At 42.9% G+C, this 20936-nt stretch overlaps 1 protein-coding gene across 2 annotated transcripts; it reads left to right on the top strand.

The window, feature by feature from the left end:
- The first annotated feature begins 1670 nt into the window (after positions 1-1670).
- ASNS (asparagine synthetase (glutamine-hydrolyzing)) lies at positions 1671-20703 on the top strand. 2 transcript variants are annotated; one of them, XM_077302946.1, is made up of 12 exons: positions 1671-1832; positions 4335-4601; positions 5873-6110; positions 7189-7374; positions 8602-8703; positions 9661-9788; positions 10571-10697; positions 12220-12326; positions 13300-13400; positions 14798-14879; positions 15845-16000; positions 18635-20703. In XM_077302946.1, exons 2-12 carry the CDS (start codon positions 4353-4355, stop codon positions 18842-18844), a joined length of 1686 nt encoding a protein of 561 aa, XP_077159061.1. In that variant the 5' UTR covers positions 1671-1832; positions 4335-4352; the 3' UTR covers positions 18845-20703. The 2 variants fall into 2 exon arrangements, with proteins under 2 accessions (XP_077159061.1, XP_077159062.1); XM_077302947.1 differs by lacking the exon at positions 1671-1832 and adding an exon at positions 2036-2177.
- The last annotated feature ends 233 nt before the right edge of the window (positions 20704-20936 follow it).

Raw genomic sequence — 20936 nt, 5'->3', positions numbered from 1 at the left:
TGCTCTGCTTAGTTTTAAAAATTCAAGAACAGAGAATGTAGAGCTAATGGTATATTGATATGCCAATTATATTATAGACTGCTTTTCAGAGACTGTAGTGAGATATTTCATCAGTGTATGATAGATGAAAGGACAGGCTCACTGTAAAGGAAACAGCATTTGTCCCTTTGTCTGTCTTTTAAAATAGCTGTATGACAATATTATAATCCCTTCTGTGCGGATGGGGAGGAAAGGGTTTTATGGAGAATTGTCCTGGCAGGAAATTCACTACAGGGGGGTTGGGAAGGCTCCTGTGACATCTCTTTTGGCAAAAACCTTTAAGGGCTGTCATGATATTGGGATGACAATTTAGGACTAGCAACCTTCCTCACACTATTTCATCCACACAATTCAACCTCCTCTTCATGGGAAATACCATAGAGCAGGGGTAGTCAACCTGTGGTCCTCCAGATGTTCATGGACTACAATTCCCATGAGCCCCTGCCAGCAAACGCTGGCAGGGGCTCATGGGAATTGTAGTCCATGGACATCTGGAGGACCACAGGTTGACTACCCCTGCCATAGAGTGAGACCTCCAGATTTCCCCCCACCCATTTACAGCTACGCTTTGCTGGGTGGCAGGGCTGCAAGGCGTTTACCATTTTGCCAGGTTCTTGTTATTATATTTTCAGAGCTGTCACATTGTGTGCCTTGTGGAGGACGGAATTCCTGGAGATCTGAGTGGGAAGCCTGAGGAGGGCAGGGTTCAGAGAGGGGATGACGCCTCAGCTGGGCATGATGTCATAGAGCCCACCCCCCAAAGCAGCCTTTTCTCCAGGGGGAGAAATCTCTGGAGTCCGGAGATGAGCTGCAATTCCTAGAGATTTCCAGCCCCCACCTGGAGGTTGGCAACCCAGTAACACAGACCAGTGGGGTTAATTCCCCTCCATGTAAGTTTTAGTATACCATTCAAATTATTTTTTTCATGGTCCCACCACCCTCTTTCTAGCCAACCCTTGATAGTTAGGGACGCCATCCTCCAGGTGGGACCTGGGGATCTCCCAGAATGACACTTAGGCTACAAAGGTCTCGTCCCCTGGAGAATATGGATGCTTCGGAGGGCGGACTCTGTGGCCATTGCATTCTGCTTGGGTTGCCAGCTACGGGTTGGGAAAACCCTGGAGATTTGGGGGGTGGAGCCAGCAGAAGGTCGGGTTTGGGGAGGGACTGAGGGGGCATAAAGCCAGACATTCCACCTTCTAAACAGCCATTTTCTCCAGGGGACCTGATCTCTGTTGCCTGGAGATGAGCTGTAATTCCAGGAGACCCCCAACTCCCACCTCGGGGTCGGCATCCCTACGAGGTCCGCCCCCTGGCTAGGCTCCATCCCCCGATCTCCAGGAGTTTCCTAACCTGGATCTGGCAACCCTACCCTCCACCCCTCTTCTTCCATTGGCCAGTGGGAGCCCGGCAAACCGGCAAGCCCCTTGCAGCCCTGCCACCTAGGGGGGGAGGTATCTTGGGGTCCTCCTCTATAGTATTTCCGACGACTAATTGCTCCCAAAGGAACGTGCCCAGGATCGGGCCGGTTCTGGCCCCGCAAGCCCTCCGAGCGCCGGGAAGCGGAGGCAAGGCGGGCGAGCGCCAAACCCGCGCAAGGCTCGCAGCAGCCAAGCAGCCAGGCAGCCCGGGCGGGAGGGCGGAGCGCCGCATGATGCAATCCGGCCGGGCGTTGCACGAGGTCGGCCTGGGCTCTTCCGGATTCCTCCTGCGCTTCGGCTCGGCCAGCGGCACCACGCGCGGCAGCGGCAGCGGCAGAGGCGGCCGGCCTGGGACCCTTCTGCACCGCTCAGGTAGCCTTGCCCTCGGGGGAGCCGGAGCGCCTAGGGATGCCGCCAGGGGTGGGGACAGGGAGGTCGCTGCTGTTCCTGCCGCCGCCTTCGGGGTCGGACCGCCAGCCAACGGTTACCGCCTGCACAGCAGCTGTGCCTCCTCTCTTGGGGACAAAAGCTGCACCTGTTGATTTTCTGGCCGCGCATCTGTTAAAGGCGCTGAGGTGACAGCTTCTCCTTAGGGAGGGAGAAAATAGATAAGTAAAAGGAGAAACGGTGTCGGGATCCTTGGATCACCTCCTCGCTTTCCCGGGGATATTCCTGGCGCTGAGTGATCTCTGTGGAGAGCTCCGTATCCATGGATGTGTGAGTCCCACCGCGCAGGCTGGCACGGCGTTGCGCTGATCCGGGGCGGGAGGGGGAACGGGGGAGTTTGCAGGAGTCCTGCACGCTCCTCTGGCCGGTGGGGAAAGGGAGCCGGGTGGAAGAGGCACCCAGCCAGCCCCCTGCAAGTGGGTAAGATGCCAGGTAGCCTACCGCATCTTCCAACCAGCTGTGCTCTTCTCACTTTTGAGATTAAGATCTATTCCAGAAATTTCCCCTCCCCCATTACTTTTGCCACCCAGCAAATAAATAAGTCGTCAGGCCATTAATTTTTTTTTTCTAATGTGGAAACATTTGACAGCATGACCACAGCTATAAAATACCTGAACTTTCTCAACTGGGCAATCGGGTTTTAAACAGGGTAGGTTTTGGACACTAGCCATTCATGGATGAGTTTTGTGACAGGGTTGTAGAGGTTTCTTTTGATTGTGGCTATGCTTTGTTCCCTGGAAATATGGCAGCCCCACCTTGTGTAGAACACCGATTATGTGTCATGAACCCTGCAAGGAATGTTTTTTTTAAAAAAACTAATGAGTCACTATATATAGATATAGAGCATTGCTGTGTGAAAGGGAAAAAATATTTTGTAGCCTGCAAAGTTTTTGTTAGTCTTATATAGGAGATATGAAATCAACAAGTTGTGAAGCCATATGGGGGATTTTTTCCTGGAAAAAAATAGAAACTTGGGGGGAAAACGGCAATATATACATGTTTCTTATCACAATTAATCTGGTTTTCACTGCTTTACAGTGTAAACATTCATAGTTTACAAGTTAGCATGCTAAATTGTACTCTTTGGGTGTTTCTACTCTTTGGTCATATAACTAATGCATGGGAGAGAGAGCTGCCTGCAGAGAACGTCAACAGAAGGTGCTTCTGTAGCACATGTATCTTTGTTTTCCTGAAGCAGGAAAAAGTAAAAGTTGAAAATGGGAGGGGAGACCCTTTCGTAGCAAACAAAATTATGTTATTAGCACAGAAACAGTTACAGAAAGATTATCGGCATGCTTGGCTATCGTGTTAAATTTAAATTAGTCACATTTAAATAACAGACATATGTTTGAAAGTGTGTTGTGTGCATAAGAATTATCGTAATCTAATGCTGTAGTGTCCCAAATGCTTTCTTTTTGCATATTTTGAGTGAGTAAAACCTCATCTTTAAAGGCATTTCACTCCACAAAATCTTTTATAGAGGATTTTTCTGCAGCTCCCCAAATTTCCTCAAATCTTTCTAGCGTTATCCCAGGACTTTGTGGCTCTATTTACATGTGTATAACAGAGCCTATGTAAACTAGTGAGTATTGACAGCTGCTGGATTGAAAGGATCAATTGGTCCTTTGTTGATGGGCAATTTCGGTAAACAACTCAGCCTACTGCTTTATGGTGTTGCATAGAAATCAAATAAGGTCAGTATTGAGCCAGAGTGTGTTGCATTGGAGTAGTTGTGCAAATTATCCTTGGCAACTTGAAAATTTAAGAATACGAAGTGCAGTTATGTAATTCATCAGAAAATTGTTTGCTTCCTTCCTTCTTTGGCATATCTCTTTTTGCCACTGTAGGCTTGCCACCAGAGGACAGATCCACGAGAGCCAGTCCATTGAGTTGGATCTAGCCAGTTTTTTCCCCCCACTCTGTCTTGTTCAGTTCTCCTCTTGAATTTAGCCCCTGTCCTACGTGGCTTTCATCCTTGCAGATTTCTCCTCTGGCACAGACTTTTTGGTGGTCAGAGGGGACTTCTTGTTCCGTTTAAATACATGCTGAAGTTCCTAGTCCCCCAGGTATGCTGGACAAAGCAATCTTCCTATTTATTTATTATTATTTATGGCTTGTGTGTAGTGGAGCCAGGAGATCCTAAGGTGGTCTGGCTGTCAGCCAAGACATGTTCGGAGGTGGTTTGTCATTTCCTGCCCTTGTGTCATGACCCTGGAATTCCTTGGAGATCACCCTTCCAAGGGCTAGCCAGGGCCAACCCTGCTTAGCTTCTGAAATCTGATGGGATCGGGCTTGGCTGAGCTATCCAGGTCGGGTTAATCTATGTAGCTATAACAAACTACATTAATTTTTAAATTCATATTTACTTTTATGCCCCAGCCTTCCCTAACAACACACTCTCCCTTCCTCTTATATATTTCTCTACAGCATCCAGTAGAAACCGCCATGTGTGGCATCTGGGCCCTGTTTGGAAGTGATGAATGCCTCTCCATTCAATGTCTGAGTGCTATGAAAATAGGCCACAGAGGCCCAGACGCGTTTCGCTTTGAAAATGTCAATGGATTCACCAACTGCTGTTTTGGCTTCCACCGCCTGGCAGTTGTTGACCAGCTGTATGGAATGCAGCCTCTACGGGTGAAGAAGTTCCCCTACTTATGGCTGTGTTACAATGGAGAAATCTACAACTACAAACAGGTGAAAACAGATAGAAGCTATGTCCACCCAGGTGCCTTTTATAGAACTTCTTGTGCCTCTTCTGTCTAGTGAACTAATCTGTGATATCACTGCTTTAAACACTCAGTATTTAGAAATGGGGGTGTGGGTAATTTAGGAAATTTAAATTAATACAGAACATGGATGCAAATAAAATCCCCAAAGGATCGCTCATGCTCTTGGGTCATCTCTGAGAAGAGAGAACAAAACAGTCAAGAAAAATTGGCTTTGTTTATCTGTTGACCAAAGTTGGGAGCAAATAACTTGTGAAAAACAAGCAGTCTAAGGTAGCTTAGGTAGACCATGTACAGAGAGGAAGGCAATCCTAGTTTATATGGCTAGCTCACAGAGTTAGAATAGTCAAATTCCCTACTTGATGTAGGACATCCAAAGCCAGAAGAGCACAATGCAGATTGCTTCTGCATACATACTTCACGTTCTTTCACTGCTCTTTAGCTGAAGCCAGTGGAATTTTACCTTCTGGGAACCAGAATTCTCAAGCAGAAATGTGAGGCATTTTCTGGAAAACCTGTTCGATCACACTAAGAAATTATTTGGCTTTGGGCCCATGAGATTCTGGTGAATATCAGTAAAAATATGGGTTGGATCCTGGGGTGGCTAGCATAGCCCTTGTCCGCCCCGCAGTAGCCTTCTGCAGCTTTTGGAAAGCTGACGCTGGAGACTGTGGGACCCTTGTGAACAACAAGCCTCGCTTTGGGGAGGGCTTCACTGAGGAGACGGAATGGGTCAAAATTGTTCCCTTCTTTCGCCAATGGACCGTTTGCTGTTGCAGGAGAGTCCACAAGGGGAAGAAGGATGAGTAAGGCCAATTTCATTAGATTCCTTCTCACTACAGCTCACCAACCAATGTAGCTTTTTTCCCACAAGGGTCCCCCAGACATGGGTTTGCAGAGGGCTGTTGGGGGAAGTGAGAAAGATCCATCATCATCTTCCAGTTGTAGTTTACATGTTCTTCCCCATTAATCGTTCTGTTAACATTAAAGTGCTTCCAGTCATATTCAGAACATTTTGACTACTTGGTTTCGGCATTGCTGTGAAACTTGCGAACAAAGGCATTATCCTGATGTAATGAATGCCTTTGCATTCATTGTATGATTTGTTCATAAGGTAAGATCATATGCTGAAGGGTTGGCATTGACTAGCCACCTTTCAGGCACTTTAAAAATAAGCATTGTTTTCAAGGCCAATCTTTGAATGCTAACTAGTTTCTTTAAAAAATATTTCTTCCTCAGTTGCAAAAACAATTTGGATTCGATTACCAGACCTTGGTAGATGGAGAAGTAATCCTTCATCTTTACAACAGAGGAGGAATAGAGCAGACGGCCTCCATGCTTGACGGCGTGTTTGCATTCATTCTGTTGGACACGGCAAACAGGAAAGTCTTTCTGGGGAGAGATACATATGGAGTCCGTCCACTGTTCAGGGTGCTGACTGATGATGGATTCCTTGCTGCCTGTTCTGAGGCAAAAGGTAACCTCCATCTTGGATTTGTCTTAATGGAATAAAAATATTCCCTGTCTTGGCAGCTTTGATCCAGTATATGTAGGCCAAATAGTTGGTTGGCTTGTTAAGAAGCACACATCTTCAGATTGTTGTCTATGTAGACTTCTGAGTTTCTACTTTTCCCTTTGCTTCCAGGTTTTCTTCAGCAGATAACTCCACTAGTAAACCTTCTTAATATTGTTGTGTCAGCACTCAGTTAGATTCACATTTCTTAAAATTCTCTAGTAAGAGGTGGTTTTTTTGAGATTTATGTTCTTCTGAAAATTAGGGCCATTTTGCACGCCATGAATATAGTGTAACGCCTTCCTTTCAAAGACGCTACATTTTTAGCGTTTCGCATGACGTCAACCACATCCCGCGTTATGGCAGTAAGTGTCTCGCTATATCCGCCATTTTATAGTGGTAGATGGGGAATTGCATAAAGTGGATTCCCCAACCTATGTAGCGCGGGCTACAGGCGAGCACCCAGCAGGCCACCAGCCAAAGAAATGTATGGAGGCAAAGAAGCACTATCTCCGCCTCCAATGTCCCGCCTTTGCATCCGCCTCCCTCTCCCTTCTCGCGGGAATGGGAGTTTGTTTTTTTTTAAGTGAACTACCTGGAGCAATGAATAGGTGTGCAAGTGTGCAGGCAAAGCCAAAAATAATTTTTTCCCAAAATTGTCACACAAAGCATGTCTCTCTAAAGACCCTCTCCCCAAAATCAGGAACGAGGTTATTTTTCTTAAGTTTCAAGATTTGTCATTCCATAATGGGTGGAATTCAAAAATCACTATGCATCTATGATTAGATGCATAGGTGTTTCAATAAAGATGTGCGGAAATGCCTTTAGTGTTATCTAGGTGTGGAAACTGTCTCCGTTCACCTCTTGCCTTGACAATCTCAAGCAGCCCTGAGGTCACCGCAAGTAGATTGCAACTTGACATCATGTTGTACTGTAGTTGTAGGTAGTTTTAAATATTGTTATGGTGGATGTTCCTTCACTGATTAAAAACTCACTACTATTTGTTTTTGTCACTCTTTATTTTGTTGCTATCCTTGTATAGGTCTAATCAACTTGAAGCACTCAATGTCTTTTGCTCCAAAGGTAGATCCTTTCCTTCCAGGACACTATGAAGTGCTGGATCTAAAGACAAATGGCAAAGTTGGATCAGTGGAACTGGTAAAATTTCATGGCCCTAAAGATAAGCCTCTACACACTGATTACGATTCACTACAAAATCTGTCCTCAGGTAACTGTGAACCTGGAATAGGTTTTGTAACCTTTTGTAACCTCTCAGAGCAGGCTTTTTTCTCTTAGAGCAGGGTTTCTTGGCTGCAGTGGAAGGATTTCCTGAATGGGTGGGAATTAATTTTGAATATATTTTTCAAATTTGTTAAACATAACAGAAAGGGATCACCTGCCATTTAGGCAGAGGGAAAGGGTAAATGCTGATTTTATTCATATGTGTGGCAGGTGGTCACTAATGAAGTTACTGATAAGCTAAACTTGGGTAATGGTTTAGATGTTCTGTTAAGGCAGAAGTACTGCTTCTTAATAACTTCTCTATGATTCCAAGAAAGTTTCAAATTATTCTGCTAAGTCTAATTACAGCAGCTTGGGTTGCATTTGCTAGATACTGTACCAACAGATAAACTTAAAGAAATTTATGTCACGATTAAAGACATTTACGTAATGATTAAATCAGTCTATTTACGACAACCTAAAAAGAACTAGAAGCAAATTCTTAGATCTGTTGCTGGATCTTTAGATGCTTAGTTTTCTGCAACAATTTTTATTTTGTGTATGTTTTATTTCAATAAAAATTGTAAAATAAAAAAATTGTGAACTGATAGCAGAGGGTATCATTTAAGGATGACTTTTTAAAAGGGTTATAAAGGTGTTATTCCTATTTAGCAGTATTCAAGAAGAAAATTGCCCACATCTCAGCCTGCCTTTTTGAGATGGGGGGAATGATTGTTGGAGGTGTCTTTGTAAATATGTGGTTGTTTGTTTTTTAGTTTATACAAAAAATACTGTATTATTTTTATGCAGCACTGCATTCTCCCCACTCCTCAAAATTAATAAAATCAAAAAGAGAGTGGGTGGAGACTCTTGAAGGCCACGTAATAACACAGTGTGGGTAGGGCTTCCGTGCATATCAGGTGTGAAAGGGAAACCATGGCTAGCAGTGGAGAGAAAACTGATTACCTTTTGCTGTCTGGAATATATGTTGCAAGGGCAGCTGAATGCAGAATTGCACCAGCAACTGGGCTATAATGGAATATCACCCTGGTGTGAAAACATCCCTGATTGTGTGGTAGATGTATCTGATACCTTGTGGGGTTCAGCATGATAGTGGATAGATTACATTTTGAATAACTTTGAGTGAAATCATTCCTGTTGGATAAAGAATTGTGTGCTCTTGTTTTGCCTGCTCTTTCTAAGCCCCTCTCTCTCACCCCTTGCTGTTTGATAGGTTTTGATATTGAAACGGTCAAAAGCAACATTCGTCTTTTGTTCGAAAATGCTGTTAGGAAAAGACTGATGTCTCACAGAAGGATTGGTTGCCTCTTGTCAGGTAAAAATAAGTGATAGTCACCAATATGTTTGCCTTCTCTAGTACAGTACATTTGACTGGAGGATGTTTGGGATGCATTTTAGGCTATTTGTTTTGTGACAAATTTTATTTAGTAACCACTTGAGCATAATCTTTTTTGACCACACAAGAATTAAAAATTGAATTCTACAAGCTCCTTCTGCTAAGTGAGTCTCAGGCTCCAGCCTTTAGCTTTGTATCTGGTTGTGACACAGGTGTAACAGAACTGACTTTTGCTATATATTTCCTGTCATGTAAGAAGATCATAGTCTGACGAAGGGTGCTTGCACTCGAAAGCTCACGCCTTGATTAAATCTTTGTTGGTCTTAAAGGTGCTCCTGGACTCTGATTTTATTGTCTAGGTTAAGGTGACCAGATTGTCCCATTTTTGGAGGGACATCTGGGGGTACCTGGCAAATTGTACTTATGTTGAAATTAAAAAATATATATTACAATACTATTTTTGCGCTCTATGCATTCTATGAAACTTTTTGCTGCTCAGTAAAATTGTCAAGCTTTAAGACCAACAAAGATTTATTCAAGGTGTGAACTTTCGAGTCCATGCAGTCTTCCTCAGACAAAATGGAACAAGGATCATAAGAGTACAGATATAAAGGAAAAGTAAATTAGTAGCAGATTAGTAAACTGTGTCATAACATCCGAATTATTCAGTATGGTAATTCTTTGCTAAAAAAGCTAATCAGTCCTTTGGGTTCAGTTGTAGTTCACAAAAACATAGGAAAAATAAAAACGTCAAGGTTAGTAATTAATGGCAGACGCTTTCCCAGTTGTGAAAAGAAATGATAGTTGTTTCTGTTGTTTCAGATTGTGATGCACACAAACACATTAGGGAGAGTGTGTTCACCTAAAACATAAGCCCTGTATTGTAATCTGCACAACACCTGCTGGGTTGACACAAAAACAATGTCTTTTTAATAGGTGGCTTGGATTCTAGCTTGGTTGCTGCAGTGCTTCTTAAACTGATGAAAGAAGCAGACATTCCCTACCCCTTACAGACCTTTGCCATTGGAATGGAAGATAGTCCTGACCTTCTGGCTGCAAGAAAGGTATAATGGTGTTTTCAAGAACAAGTATTTATTCACCCGGTAGGGCTCTTTGTGGGTTGCAGCTGCAGGCAAAAAGGAACCATAGCTTTTATATTTGCATGACCAAGTTCTAGACATTAAGAATGAAAAGGCAGAGTGATTCATGAAACCAGAGAATCTGGAAGCGAAGGCTGAAAAGGATTTCATATAATCTAGGAGTGGAAGTTAAGTGCCTCTACATGTTTATTTCCCTGCTCTATGCCTAGTAGAAAGAGCCTCTTGTGGCGCAGAGTGGTAAGGCAGCAGACATGCTGTCTATAAAGCTCTGCCCATGAGGCTGGGAGTTCAATCCCAGCAGCCGGCTCAAGGTTGACTCAGCCTTCCATCCTTCCGAGGTCGGTAAAATGAGTACCCAGCTTGCTGAAGGGTAAACGGTAATGACTGGGGAAGGGAATGGCAAACCACCCGTATTGAATCTGCCATGAAAACGCTGGAGGGCGTCACCCCAAGGGTCAGACATGACCCAGTGCTTGCACAGGGGATACCTTTACCTTTACCTTTATGCCTAGTGGAAGCAGACAGCATAGTTTTATTTCAACCTTTTGGGTGTGAAATCACAGGATACAGCTTTCCTTGGGTCAATATTGAGTCTATTTTGAAGCAGAATTGTATTTGTATTTTCAGGCCAGAATATATAATGCCTTACTAAATAATGAGTTTATAGTCTAGCACAGCTGCAGGATCATTTCTGTAATTCAATACCAGCTTCTTTGCAAATTTAATATATAAATTGTTGTGGGCAGGTGGCAGCTCACATTGGCAGTGAACACCATGAGGTCAGTTTTAATTCTGAAGAAGGGATTCAAGTACTAGAAGATGTTATAATTTGCTTGGAAACGTATGACATCACAACCATACGAGCTTCAGTAGGTAAGATCTTTTGTAAGTGAATTTATGAAACCTGGAGGGGCCATGGTTGGAGCATCTGCTTGGTTCAATCTCCAGTTCAAGGATCAGGAAGTAGGTAATGTGAAAGACTTCCCCGTTAGACCTTGGGGAATTGCTGCCTGAGTAGACAGTATTTACTGGACCGGTGGTCTGATTCTGTACAATGGCAGCTTCATTTCTGCTCTTACGTGATGAGCAAAGGAGCAGGGAACGTACATGATTCTTACTTGTTGCTCTTAATCCCCTCCCTTCCCCCCAGTCCAGTCATAATTGTGTTGCGCATTTATTTAATTTATTTATTCTTTAAGTTTCTATTCCACCCTGTCTCAGATCACTCAAGGCGGATTAAAACATATTTAAAATTACATAAAATGCAATCTGAAACTAAACTAAAATTTCAGAAGTAAAATTCTAATGTTGCCCATAATAAATCCTAGTCTGAGATTGGGGAGAGCATAATGTCATTCCCTAGAAAACTGGTTGGCAGATTTATTCAGTAACTTCTCCATATGTTTATGATGGAAGCAGCTTACAATAAATTGAAATAGAATTAATAAAATAAGTGAGTCCCCAGGGGAAAGCAGGTTTAATTTAATACTTTAAATAAATACAAATATCAAATGAGTAAAAAGTAGTAAATAAGAAGCATAAAATATGGTTAAACAGAAAAGTGGATTATTGTGCTATTGCAATATGAATCCTTTTTTGTAAGTGATTTCCAAGAGTTGATGATGATGAACAGTTTTTTTTAATGCACTAATTTGCTGTAACATATATTCTAAAATCCACTTCCAAACTATTCAGCTCATGTTGTGTGGAGGGGAGGGGCATTTTACAAGCCTTCCATTCCCCTGTCTCTACTCTGCATTCCATCCAGGGAATGCTTAGCTTAAGCTGAACATGGTCGTGCACATAGCATTAATCCTTAAATTCGAAATAATAAGCTACTTATATTTTGCCATGTTAAATAGCTCGCTTAATTTGGATAAGACTTAATAATTCAAAGGATTATTGCATTAAATCCTTTGGCTTGTGTTGTATGAACTGTGAGCACAATTCCCCTTGTGCCTGTTGGAAATCTGAGTTTTAGGGCAGCCCTCCAAATGGGTGGCTGATGGTGCCAGCAGAAATCAGACTTGCCCTTGTTGCCCAAGAAGGACGTGTCTTCCACTTGGACCGGATCTTTTGTGGTATCCAAGCCACCATGGCCCATTCCGCACAGATAGGATAATGCACTTTCAATGTGCTTTGGCAGCTGGATTTTCCTGTGCAGAACAGGAAAATCTCCTTCTAAAGTGCATTGAAACCGCATTATCTATTTGTGCAGAATAGGCCCGTGTCTCTATATTGTAACCATTTTATATTTCTCAAATTCTTTGCGGAATGGCTCCATCTAACAAAATGTATACTACAATAAGAAGTTGTAAAACACCTCTGTCTTATTTGTAAGCCTACGGCTGCCTCTGCACACAAAATCACTTTGGAAATTACGTTGTCTCTGTAGGTATGTATCTGGTCTCCAAGTACATTCGAAAGAACACAGATAGTGTGGTCATTTTTTCAGGAGAAGGGTCAGATGAGTTGACCCAAGGCTATATCTACTTTCATAAGGTAAGTCCACTTGGTTCTCCAGATAGTGATGGTTATCCTTGGGTATGAACATGCCATAAGAAGAGTCTCTTGGGGAAAAGAGCGTTTCCATAAATGGGAAGACATTAGTCCCTTTGTTGCTTTGAATTTAACAAGAAAAACCTACACTGAAGGTGTTACACTCCAGTATTGCATGTGGCTCATTAGAGCAAATTCCAGTTCTTGCTGAATTCAGAGTTTTAAGGAAATCTTAAATACATTTCCATCAAAAGGTCTAGGGACTAAACCTTATAAGTGATAGAATCCTTTTAATCATCTTAATGACAACAACAATAATAAATTTTATTTTTATAGCCTGCCCTTCTCAGTTGGCTCAGGGCAGGTTGCAACAAAATATAACATAGAAATGATATACTGACGTATATATAAAAATTTAAGTTATTTTAAAAACCACCTCTTTAAAAACCTTACTGAGGGTAGATTAGGTGAAAGTCAGAAAGTTTATGGGTGGGGATTCTTAGGCAGGGAGGCCAGCATTTCCTCAGTGTTAAATTCCTGGCCTCAAGCATAGGCCCTCCATAAAGGTTGAAGGTTCTGGTGGCCCTGATCTCACCAAGGAGAGCATTCCACCAGGCTGGGGCCAAGGCCAAAAATAAATCCCAGTGAGATTTATTTAATTCTGATTTAAATATCAGAGGTGAAAAGTGTCAGTCAGTCTCTGTGGAACTTGGGAGATTTTATTACAGGGGTAAGATTCTCCCTTTGGGGAGGCTGCTTTCTGCAGTTGCACATTATTGAGTGTGTTAGAAGTTGGCCTGAGAATCAAATGTGTCCTTGCACGTGTTCAAGGGGGGGGGGACTAGCAATGATGTTGCCCTTGCAGTAGAATAACTGCCCTTTGGATCAGCATGAAGGAATGTTGTTGTCTCCCTGCAGTGTTTCCTTAGTCTCAGTATGCATGTTCACCTATGTGCCGTACGTGTGTTTGTGGCAGGCACCCACACCTGAAGATGCTGTGGAGGAAAGCGAGAGACTTCTCAAAGAACTCTACCTGTTTGATGTTCTTCGTGCGGACAGAACCACTGCTGCCCATGGGTAATTCTCCTTTGTAGGCTCCTGGGTGCTGCACGGATGTTGAGAGGCACAGCAGCTCAGTGGTGTACGTTATGTATCACCGGGTTCGACCCCCAGGATCTGCAGCTAAAGGATTCTAGATAGAAATTGTGGGGAACACATTCTTTGGCTGAGGCCCCGGAGAACAGCTGCTAGGATCAATGGCTTGACATGGGTATGCGCAAAGTGCTGTCAAGTCACAGCCGACGTACAGTGACCCTGTGGGGTTTTCAAGGCAAGAGACATTCTGAGGTAGTTTGCCATTGCCCCCTTCTGTGTAGCAATCCTGGGTGTAATCTGCATGGAGCATTTTACCCACTCTCAGATAGACTGAATCCCTGCAGTCTACACTGAATTGGATTTCCATTTTGAACTTGGGCGCTTTAAATTTTCCCTTTGCAACATGCATGATTGATTCATGGTGACCCTACCTTTCCCCCATGATATCCTGGAGTGGATATAAGCCTTGATATTTCAAAAACCACCATGAGTAAATGTGTAGATTTTTGCTTTTTGCAAATTAACTCACTGCTTCATGCCTTGGAGCAAAGCAATCTTACCTGATTGGCCAGGTCGTCAGTTCAAAGACTTCCTGCTTACTTCCAAGGATTCCCTTAAAGTGACTGTGCTCCAGAAAACCTAACTTCTCTCAGCAGAGATTTGCCTCTTGTTATTTCCTCTCCTCTGCTGTCTCCAATCCCCCCCATTCAAGAAAAGAAAGGAAGAGACTCCTGCTGCAATTGGCTCCCCTCCCTGTTCTGGGCTTCCCCAATCAAGTGCTGAACACTTTCTGTTTCAATTCGGGGGGGGGGGGGATAGAGGGATACCCGAGTTCAAATCAATCTGCAGAATCAGCCCTGGACTTCCTTCCTGGTTTCCCATACAAACATTAACTAGGGGTCACCTGAGCTTCTGGGATTTGATGAGATACAGTCAGCCTGAGCCATTCAGTCCAGGATTCGGCTTGGCATAAGTCACCTTTACAAGTGGAAAAACTGGAATGGGCTGCATTTGCTACTAAAAGCCCAGTCGCCAGATCAGTAGCTTCTTTTAGTAAAATATATTTGTTTTCAGTCTCTCTTTAATCTTACAAATTACAGAGACCCATCACGGTCCTGCTTAGACTTCAAGTGAAATTAGTTCCTGAATGTCAGTTAAGTGGTTAGATCTTGAGGTTCTTTGTGGAAGATGAGCAAAGATTTATTGGTTCCTCGGGCTTTCCATTAATAGGATTATTTGTAATTGTACTCACGGATAGTGAACTTTATAAATTATATAGAAGCAAAAATAGACCATTAGAACTGGAGCAATATATTAGCAGTTGTCAACCTGCGAGTCAGCAGTCTGATCCCTTCCCCATTTTCTGTTTCTGTGTTCAGCCTTGAACTGAGAGTTCCGTTTTTGGATCACCGCTTTACTTCTTATTACCTGTCTCTGCCTGCGGAACTCAGAATACCAAAGGTGAACTCTTTTTGTATTGTGTTTAGTAAAAGATTCTTGCCATGTCTTTCTGATGCTCGATCGATATGGCAGCTAACAAAGGTTAGGAAGATCACTGTGTAAATTTTAACAAATAAATTGAACAACAGATCACCATAACTAACAACAACAACAACAACAACAATAATAATAATAGCAGCAGCAACAACAACAATAACCACATTAGTTTTGGAGCCTTAACACTAGCTGAGAAGTAAGGAATGGGATGTGGACATATGAAGCATGGCTTCTCAGAATGACCTTAATAAGCAGTTAGATGTCTGGGGGAGATAAGGCGATCCTCAAAGGATTCTGGGCCCAAAACAATGCAGGGGTCATGTACTGTTTGCCTGACCAAGTAGGAAACTAAGGTGGTGATTCTGAGTAGACTCATCCATGATGGATGAAATTGGCTTCAGAGGGCATAATGGATGAACCATACTTCACAATTTTATTTTAGTGGCATTTATATCTTGCCCTTCCTACAAGAGGGCTGGACTTCTTGCATGTAAGGGCTTTCCATCCCTGATTTCCCCCTTCCTACAGCCGAGTTCTGACTCTCCCCTTGGAGCAGTACTTCAGGGGGTGTTTTGAGCTGCAGAGGGGAGGAGGTGAAATAATATTTTCACCTATGGAAATCTTTCTGTTCATTAAATATTGGAAAGGATCCAGCCATGGTTGTCCCTCTTCCATTTTATCCTTGCACCAGCTTTGCCAGATAGGTTAAGGCAGAAAAAGGAAGGCTGGCCCAAAGTCATGCCTTCTGTCTTGGGGCAATTTTTAGATCTGAATCTGTATCTCACCAGCGGATCAAGATTTTATTATGTTGAATGTAGTGTTATGTAGTTTAGGTGCTCCTGATCGGATCGGATTTTTTAAAATAATTTTTAAAATGTCAGAATTCAGTGGCCAACATTGATGGAGTTTCTGCATCTGTCTTCTAACAGAATGGAATTGAAAAGCATCTCTTGAGAGAGGCCTTTCAAGATACAAACTTAATACCCAAAGAAATCCTCTGGAGACCCAAAGAAGCCTTCAGTGATGGATTAACCTCTGTCAAGAAATCCTGGTTCTCAATACTCCAAGATTATATTGACCTTCAGGTACAATGTTATAATTTGAATATATTTTCTAATTGTTTTGAGAGTGTAAACTTCATGAGGAACATTTAAGGATTTACAGTGTATCCATGGGATTCATAATAGGTTGGGTCCTACATTTATGACACTTTTCTCCTCCTGTGGCAGACCTGGGACCTCCCTTCTCCTCCAAGGCTATTCCCGGGGTCTCATGGTCCCTAGGAGCGGCATTTTAAGCTGCAGCAGGAGGGGGAAGGCAGGGAATTTGTGCTTCCATGGATGATAACATTTGCATCCATATAACTTCTAGCCTTTGTGTGTAATGGTAATCTTGAGATCATAGCAGACAGTCTCTCTGCTAGGTGCAATGCTCCGTAACATACATCATGAATTACAGCAGACAAATTATTTTGGTTTTCCTTTTATTTAAAGTCTGTCTTTCTCTCTGAGACTCCAGACAGATTACCCAGTGCAGTCAACTGGATGGAACATCCAATAAACAATAGGAGACATCTGAAACAAAGCATAAATATTAACTTGACATGCAATGAGAAATTACATGGTAGGATAATATATACAGCAAGAGGGAGTACACACTATATACAATAGTATAATCCATGGGCCTTTTCTCTTTATTAAAGTGTCAGAGAATAATAGAATCATATATTAATAGAGTTGGAAGGGACCTCATGGGTCATCTAGTCCAACCTCCTGCACTATGCAGGACACTCACAACCATGTTGTCCTGAATCAATTTGTTGTAATATAGCCCTATTACCTTTGTGAAAGCTGTTATGAATAATTCAATTTTGTGTGGTTCATGGAACATCAGGAGTGTGGGAACCTTCCTGACCTCATCAGGCAGACCATGTCGGGGGGGGGGGGGCACCACAGAGAGGGAGAGGGGGCAGCACAGACTATGTTATGGGGAGGCACCACATGTACAGGCAGCGGTTAATCTTGCCTGTTTGCAAGGTGGCATCTGCAGAGGCCCTAATAAGATTAGCAAAGCTGTCTTGGTGGAACATAGGACATCAGGGGGCCCACAGATAGGAGGGTCCAACACCATGAAGGACTTAGTAAATGATAGTCCATACTTTGAACTGAACCTGGTAACAAGGGCTGCTAAAGGACTGTTTGCAGAATGGGTGTAATATGTGTGCTCTGTCTAGCTCAAGATAATTGCCAAGTTGTGGCATTCTGCACCAGCTCTGGTGTCTGTGAGCTGCCTTCAAGGAAAGACTTGTGTAGTAAGCATACAGGGGATTAGTCTCAGTTTTACCCTGGCATGGATCAAGGTAGCCAGACTGGCCAAGTCAGCATGGAGGGATCATGTTCTAAGTTGGAAGAAAGAACGAGGGTTTTTTTTTTGCTGCTGTATTAACTTCTCCAGTAGTAATGCTGGATCCAGTATAACCTCTTTCTTAATTGAGTCAGTGTTACATGAAGGGATTATATGATTTGCACCTGCACAGATTTCTCCTGTATGCTCACAGATTCTATGTCTGTAAACACAGCTTGGCAAAAACCTGCTGCAATGTAAGGTGAACTGCCTTGTTATTCTTTGAGGTTCTAAAATTTGGGGGTTTTACTTCCTTTTAATGAGCCTCTTGTGGCGCAGAGTGGTAAGGCAGCCGCCTGAAAGCTTTGCCCATGAGGTTGGGAGTTCAATCCCAGCAGCCGGCTCAAGGTTGACTCAGCCTTCCATCCTTCCGAGGTCGGTAAAATAAGTACCCAGCTTGCTGGGGGGTAAACGGTAATGACTGGGGAAGGCACTGGCAAACCACCCCGTATTGAGTCTACCATGAAAACGCTAGAGGGCGTCACCCCAAGGGTCAGACATGACTCGGTGCTTGCACAGGGGATACCTTTACCTTTACCTTACTTCCTTTTAAATATATGTCATTTCCTTACACATCGGGCTCTGGAGCAGCAGGTGCTCTGCTGCGATTATAAGAGGACTTTAGAAAAATAACAGTGCTAGAAGTGATGGCTACAGCAACTAAAAAGACATCTGAGGGACAGTTTAAATTGGGGCTTCTTTTGTGGTGGTAGTCCCCAGTACTTGGGACTGGCACCTTTGGCGGGGCAGGGGAGCTCTCCCAAGTCCTGAGGAAGAAATTCTGGAAATCAGTGCAGCCTTATACATGATTACTGGCATGTTCTCCTCCCCTGCACCCTGCTAAAACAAGCACTGGGTTAAATGCAGCATATCAAGGAGATAATTTCATCCACTGTGTAATAATAGGGTTGTTTTCCTTCTTTAAACAACACAACTGGAACCAAACCTTTTAAAATCTATTGGCAAAGAGTGTCTCGATGTGAATTGCCAAGGAAGAACATCACAGGTCATTTATGGCTCTCCTGTAACATCCCTGAGTTTCCGTTTCAAGAGGGAGACAAAGTCACATGCCTCAGGCCTTTAGGAGCCATGCACAGGATGCCGGAGACGACAGTATTTCTGCTTGTAGCTCATGGCAGTCTTCAAGCAAAGGTTGGATACACACTTTTCTTGGATGCTTTAGGATGCTTTGGGCTGATCCTGCGTTGAGCAGGGGGTTGGACTAGATGGCCTGTGTGGCCCCTTCCAACTCTATGATTCTGTGATTCTACAGCGCAGTTTTTGAGTTTCCGATTCCTTTCCTTTTATACATGCAGGTTGAGGACAGTTTGTTGGAGAAGGCAGCGGAGAAGTTTCCATTCAACCCCCCCAGAACAAAAGAAGGATATTACTACCGCCAAATCTTTGAGAAGCACTACCCAGGAAGTTCCAGTTGGCTCCCTCACTACTGGATGCCCAGATGGATCAAAGCCACCGACCCATCGGCTCGCACGTTGCAACATTACAAGTCAGCTCCAAAGGAATAGACTTTTCAAAAGTTTCTCCTTCTTACCTGCTGGTTACTGTGTGGCTCTCTTGGGTTCAAAAGGACAACAAGCAAACAAAGATTTAAGAATAAATAAATGGGCTGATCCTTTCCGATGAAGGGGGGCTTTATCGTTGATTTAAAACACTGCTGAGGTTTCTTCTCGTCAAGGCTGGGTTTCAGCACAAACTAATAAACTGCAGTTTAGGGTCTAAGATTATGAAAAACTTCTCAATACAAAGATATAATATAAAAGTATTTACTTTTTTGGGGGAAGGAGATAATGCTATGGCTCCTCTTAAACATAAATCAGGGCCTTAGCATGTCATAAGCTAACTTGGTGTAGTGGTTAGGAGCGTGGACTTCTAATATGGTGAGCTGGGTTTGATTCCCTGCTCCCCCACATGCAGCCAGCTGGGTGACCTTGGGCTCACCACAGTACTGAGAAAGCTATTCTGACTGAGCAGGGATATCAGGGTTCTCTCAGCTCCACCTACCTCACAGGGTGTCTGTTGTGGGGAGAGGAAAGGGAAGGCGAATGTAAGCCACTTTGAGATTCCTTCTGGTAGAGAAAAGTGGCATATAAGAACCAACTCTTCTTCTTCTACTACTTCTACCTCACAGGGTGTCTGTTGTGGGGAGAGGAAAGGGAGAATGTAAACCGCTTTGAGACACCTTTGGGTAGAGAAAAGCGGCATATAAGAACCAACTCTTCTCCTTCCATTTTCTGCTTAAAGTGCATTTGTCAACCGTAACCTACAGGTCTTGTGTTTAAATCTCAGTGACATATAAACAGGTGGTATAAGCAGCCTAAGAGAGCAATCCCAAATAGGTCTGCTCAGAATCTTACTGGGTGTATTCAGTGGAACTTATTTACAAGAACTCATTTTTAGGATTGCATTATAATTGTGTGGGATTGCAGCCTCTAAGTACAATTTTGCAACTATCACTGTGCCTTTTACATGCTAGTTACCATAGCCGTGGTACCATAGCTTTTTCTCATAGTCAGATCTCTCATCTAGGCGCTTGTAGTCATAATCTGGTCTTCTCATCATTAATGCAAAACACACACATTTTTTAATAAACCGAGCAGTGCTTTTACTATAGGAGGTTGTTTTGTCTTGAGTGTTTGGAAATAATGGTGCCCTAATTTTAAATAGTTGTTTAGGTAAGTATATTTTAGTCAGTATGGTATTTCTTGAAAAAAAATACTGGCATGATCAAGCACTAGAGTTCTCCTTTTGACGTAGTTGTTAAAAAATTCAGGATCTCTTCTACTGCATCTACTTGCCTCAATCACTGCACATGTTCAGATTTTCTTGTTTCCAAATCCCCCCCCCCCATTAAGACCTTGGGGAAGTGCAGCCTGGAAATGGATCTCTTGCTTCAAGGACAAACTGAATAACTTGTCAGAATGACCACTGCACTTTCTACTGTATGTTATTGGAAGATGTGCTGATTTTATCAATAGAAATGCAATTTTCTTGATAGTAGTGACTGTAGAAGCCCCATTTGCAACTTACAATGAATGTACAGTGTACACACTTTTCTTTGTACATGTACTGAATAATTTTCAGGTTGCATTCAAGATGAACAGATGAATGTGTAGTGGAAACTGCACATATGCCCAAGTATTGGCCCCCATTTTCATTCTTTTCATTTCTTACGAACTAGTGAATGCGTACGCACAACATGTATGAGCATTCCCTCTAAAATGTGCAGGGCTAGTGAAATCTACATATGATTTATAGATACCTTATGTTTTAAGAAGTTAAAGTTAGTTTTGAGCCTTAAATTGTAATCTAGCAAAGGAACCGTGCCATGTTTTAATAAAATAACCCGAGAGAATGAAAATGCAAATCTTAATGTAAATGCAATTTTTTTAAAAAGTGTTTTCTGCTATTTTCAGCTATTCTATGGTGAATGAAATCTGAAACCACAAGATGGCACCCTGGATATATTTAAATGATTTTTATCATTCATGCTCAAATTTCTGCCCAACTACAGAGTTTATGCTAGAAATCAGATTGAGAACAGCATCAGTTTTCCTTCCTTCCTTCCTTCCTTCCTTCCTTCCTTCCTTCCTTCCTTCC

The sequence above is a fragment of the Paroedura picta genome, chromosome 11 (genome assembly GCF_049243985.1).
Source record: "Paroedura picta isolate Pp20150507F chromosome 11, Ppicta_v3.0, whole genome shotgun sequence".
In the NCBI taxonomy this organism is placed as follows: domain Eukaryota; kingdom Metazoa; phylum Chordata; class Lepidosauria; order Squamata; family Gekkonidae; genus Paroedura; species Paroedura picta.
Note: the sequence above shows the minus strand (reverse complement) of the source record. Positions and strands in the feature narration are given on the sequence as shown.